The sequence below is a fragment of the Limulus polyphemus genome, unplaced genomic scaffold, assembly GCF_000517525.1.
Source record: "Limulus polyphemus unplaced genomic scaffold, Limulus_polyphemus-2.1.2 Scaffold101, whole genome shotgun sequence".
Taxonomy (NCBI): Eukaryota; Metazoa; Arthropoda; class Merostomata; order Xiphosura; family Limulidae; genus Limulus; species Limulus polyphemus.
Window position 1 is genome coordinate 491,934 of NW_013665711.1, and position 5,144 is coordinate 497,077.

General features: G+C 33.0%; 1 protein-coding gene across 6 annotated transcripts in view; it reads left to right on the forward strand.

The window, feature by feature from the left end:
• The first annotated feature begins 414 nt into the window (after positions 1-414).
• Positions 415-5,144, forward strand: part of LOC106470064 (transcription activator BRG1-like) — a 101,758-nt gene continuing 97,028 nt past the window's right edge. For 5 of the 6 annotated variants that reach the window (XM_013930591.1, XM_013930613.1, XM_013930598.1 and 2 more), the window contains exons 1-3: positions 415-545; positions 2,543-2,894; positions 3,375-3,981. In XM_013930591.1, the coding sequence (XP_013786045.1) occupies positions 2,547-2,894; positions 3,375-3,981 (955 nt within the window). In that variant the 5' untranslated portion in view covers positions 415-545; positions 2,543-2,546. Of the gene's footprint in view, positions 546-1,728; positions 1,832-2,542; positions 2,895-3,374; positions 3,982-5,144 lie in introns of those variants that run through there. The other variant, XM_022399437.1, reaches the window with a different exon arrangement.

Sequence of the window (5,144 nt, forward strand, 5' to 3'; positions counted from 1 at the left end):
GCGAAATTCAAAACAAACAAATAGCTGGTAAAGCGCTCATTCGGATGATGTAAGGCCTCGGATACGATTACGAGTGGTGTTGCTTGTTACACAGTAAGCAATACGTTTTAGATTAAATGTTGTAGCTTTCAGTATACCCAGTACTATCTACTTTTGCCTTCGGTATATTAATAAGAAACCAATAGTCAGTTTTTAGATGTTAAATGTAAGAAACTCAAAATTACGATCTTGATAATTTTTTAATATTTCAAAACTATATTTTACTTACAAAATTTTTATTCAAGGATTTATTTATAATAAAAACTGAAAATATATTTTAATTTGTATAGTTGAAAATTTGCGCTTGTTAATTTTAAACATTTAACTTTAAGTTACTATTATTATTATCAGAACAAAGACAGCAGAAAAAATGCGCATGCGTTGTTTTATTGAGCTAAATTACGATTTACAGTCTTAAGTTCATTGTAATTTTTAGTGTCAATGTATTTTGTTTTTGGTTTAACTGTGAGGGACAGCTAAATAAAGATAAAAAGAAGCAGTGCTAGGTTGGTACTCTTGCTTTGTTTAAAGTATAGAAAAACGACTGTAGATTCAATATTGTAAACAGAAAATACATTTAGTTTGTATGCCTAACTAGTACTAGTACCCTTCAGTACTAGGCCTTGTAAGTAGCACTAATAGTGCTATAGACTTGTGAAAGTTAGGCCTAAACTTTAGTTAAATGCCAATATAAGGCTGATCAGGGATAGAGTAGAACACCAAAATGTAAATAACAGTCAACGAAATTACGATCTTTGTTTTGATTAAGTAACTAATTTCAGGATCTGCATAACTTCGTGATTAGCCTTAAGTTTAAGTAACAAGAAAAAAAGGGACCTACCTGAATTTTACTTGGTTTTTTTCTACTTGGGTTGCTTATTGAACTTGAAAGTTGAAACTTGAAGTCACTCAGACCCTGAAATTGGTTACTTATTAAGTTATTTGACAGTAGGATCGTTTCTAGTTCAGGTTGAAACAGTATAACATATAACCCCACCTCTTAGTTTAACGTTGTTTAATAAAAATATATATAAAATGATTTACTTGAAATTTAGAGTAACGTCTTAAACCTTTATAGTTTTAAAAAGTAACATAACTTATATTACCACATGATTTTCCTATTTCTCACTATCTTTCATTACTACTACTACTAGTATTTTCTAACATAAAAGCTGCAGCACCTCAATTTCAGTGTTCCCACAAGCAAATGCACTTATTTAAATTATTTACACCAACTTCAGAGAGATGAAGTTCTTGATTTTCACAAAATGTTAATTAAGCAGAGTTAAATGACCATGCAGTTTCACACTTTTCATGTTTATTACGGAAGCAATAGTTCATAAACAACTACATCATTCCAAATTCAAAGTTGTATTTAGAAAATACACCTTTGCAATTTATTAATACCAAATCAAGAATGATGCATATATTTTCACACAATTTTAAGAATAGTTATTCTACTGTGCAGTTTTCACCATTTCACAATATCTTATTTCAGCAGTTGGATGTCACAAAATAACAGCTACATCACTCCAAATTCAGTGTTTTTTTTTTTTTTTTTACAAATTACACCTATAAAAATTATTAACATATAATTTCAAAAATTTATATACATTATTTTGAAAGTATGAACAAGAGTATTTAATAAACTAACATCTTTGTCATTCCAGATTCAACAGTTACGAGCAAAGTATATATTTAAATTATTAACACCAAATTAATGGAGTTTAGTCCTTGATTTTGACAAAATGCTAAGCACAGTTACATGACTGGCTGCTTAGGACATATCATGGTATGTTCATCAGTTGTTATATTTCATAAACTAGCAGTTAAATCACTGTAGGTTTAACGTGGCATCTAACATAATCAATTATACAGAATATTAACACTAAAGTCGGAGTAAGGCACTCACTAATTTTCATAAAATTTTAAAAATATTTATATCTCAGCTCAGTTTTGATGGTTTCTTCATATTTTAATTTCAACAACTATATTTCATAAACTTAACTGTTGCATCACCCCACAGCCCCTCAGTGGCTCAGCTGTAAATTTGAAGGCCCACAACAATGAAAACTGGGTTTCTTTACCCATGATGGGCACTGCATAAATAATCAATTGTGTAATTTTAGGCTTAACAAACAAGGAAGCAGCACCCCAGATTCAACATTGTCACCAGCTGTGAAATTTTTAATGTGAAAACGGGAATGAAGCATTTGTATATTTTCATAAATTTTAAAAAACTTGTGTTACTTATCAGTTTTGACCATGGGAGGCTTAAATTTTATATTCTGACCTGTCAGTACTTATAGTTGGAGTTTCTAATTGGTTGGCCTCTCTGACGGCCTTAGAAGATAATAGTGAAAGTCAAAAATAAGAGATTGAATGAGTAGATGCATTATGTGACCCACAGAAGTCAATATTAAAATTTATTTAAACATATCCTGTGGTTAACACAATTCGGTATTGTCACGCTGTTTTTACATAATATTTTCTTTGCTTTCAGGACCATGTCCTCAGATGATGGAATGATGCAGCCACCTCCAGGTGGACAGATGCAGCCTTCACCACAGCAAATGCATCAACCTCAACCATCACCACAACAGATGCATCATCCTCAACCATCCCCTCAACAGATGCATCACCCCCAACCTTCACCACAACAGATGCTTCACCCTCAACCATCTCCACAACAAATGCATCAACCTCAACCATCACCACAACAGATGCATCATCCTCAGCCGTCACCACAACAGATGCATCAACCTCAACCATCACCCCAACAGATGCTGCAACCTCAGGCATCACCACAACAACAGCAAGGCTATCCCCCAGATAGTCTACATATGCTTCAGAGAGTAGGAAAATTTTGAATTACTTGATATAAAGCAGTTGGAGTTAAATCAAGGATTTTATTTAGTTAATATAACAAAAGGCTTTTATTTACTTTTAAAGAGGAGTTTTATTGACTTTTGTATTGTAAGTATTAATTATCATTATGTGGTTTCTCGTGAATAAGTATGTTATATCTATTTGTTAGTTTGACTTTCATATGACCTTGATATTTATATAAAAGTATGGCACTATGTATTATTCAAATTATGAGTGTTAATGAATGCTTTTTGTTCTATGTGGTGTTATCTAGTGTGAAATAGGCCTTCAGTGTAATTTAGAGTATAAAATATATTACCAATTTAATAAGACTGTTTAATTCTCTGAACTTGGTGACAATGTAGTAATCTTTATAGATCTTACAAAATATGAATATGTTCTATCCTTCACATTATAATATGAGTAGAATAACTATTAAAATAGTAATATTCCTCCTAATATTCTAGACTATTAATGGTATGGAAGAGAAGGGATTACAAGATCGACCTCGCTATGCTCAGTTAATGGCAATGGCCAACAGAGCGAAGGCGGTTCCCAGTCCAGGTATTCCTTCTTCCCCTGGCCGAGGACCTAGTCCATCAATGGGCCCCTCTCATGGATCAGGTACTCCAAGTCCAATTATGGGACCTCCACATCCTCCTCAAGTTCAAGGTCCAGGAATGAATTCTCAGCCTCAGCAAGCAGCTTCTCCTCACCCAATGGCAGGAGGACCATCACCACAAGTTCTCAGTCCAATGCAACCCAACCAACTTGCCCCATCTCCTCATAGCATGGGACCACCAGCTCCACCAAGTACATCAGTTATGGGCCACATGTCTCCTTCTTCTCAACCCTCTCCCATATCTGCACCAATGATGCAACAACAAGCAGTTTCACCACAGCCTCAAACTCATCAAGCAGGTCATGTCTATCCTCAGTCCTATGGAGGTCCTTCACCATACCAACAGCAAGGTCCACATTTAACCTCAGGCCAGCAGATGAGTATTCAAGGACAATCAGTTGGCCCGGGAACTGTTCAAGGAATGACCGATCAAAATCAACAAGGTCATCCAGGTATTAACAAAAAATTATTTTGTAGCTTACAATTTTTTTTTTTATATATAGTTAGTTATTATAAGGAACGATGAATAACTAGAATGAGTGGGAATATAAACTTTTCTAACAAAGATGTAGTTCTAAAGCCAAAGAAAACATACCTATGTTTCCCAATACATTGAATTCAGATTAAGGTAGGTAGGTACAGTTTAGTTGGTGCATTTTTTTCCTTTTAAATTTTTGTTGAAGTTCAGTTGTTAGAGGAGGTAGATTTTGATACTTTATTTTTGTTGTTACTTCCTGCAAAATATTTCCATGCATCTTTAAATACCTTAAATCTTGCATGTTTCTTTAATATTTGACCTAATGTAATCAAGTAACCTGAAATAAGAATAGTTTAGAAATATGACTACCATAATTTGGAAAATATTGCTTATATCAATGTAAGTTTGGTATAAGAGTGGAAGTTGTGTTTTTACCAGTCATCACTTTTATGTTTTTTTGCAGCTACTTAACCCTATCGCCCTGGGTTTTAGTGTCTTACATTCAAAATTTAATTAAACTACTTTTTATACCTATTAGAATAGCATAAAATCTAAGCTAATAATCCATATTTTAATAATATACAAGATTTAAGTTTTCAATTCTAAAAGGCAATATTTAAAAAAATCCTGAATTTTCATTAGTGTGACCCACATTACACATTTTGTTTTAGCATGTCATCATCCCTATTTTATCCACCACTCCTCAAAAAAGTATGAAATTAAATGTAAAATACTCTCTATAAAATTATTATTGCTCAAACAAACCATAATTTTTATAGCCTTCAATTTTGTTTGGTTACAGAGCTATCGAATAGAAAATGAGACTCCTCCTGTCACATCCCCTCTTTCACAATTCATTGACAGTTCTCTCGTACTTTTCATTATATTTTACGTATAACCAATAGAAAGTCAAGGTTTTCATCTATAAAATGACGTATTGTATAACATTGTATTCTGAACAGAATATCGTCAATTTCATTCGCAGTATAAGATTTGTTCCCTGTTGGAAAGTTAACAACCAGTTTGGATGGATTTGTAATGGGCCTTTGTTGCATAGTTAGAAAGCCAGGAAAATTTTGAGAGGTAAGTGAATTTGTCTACTTTTTGTATGTTATTAGTCTATATTCTTTGGTGCAT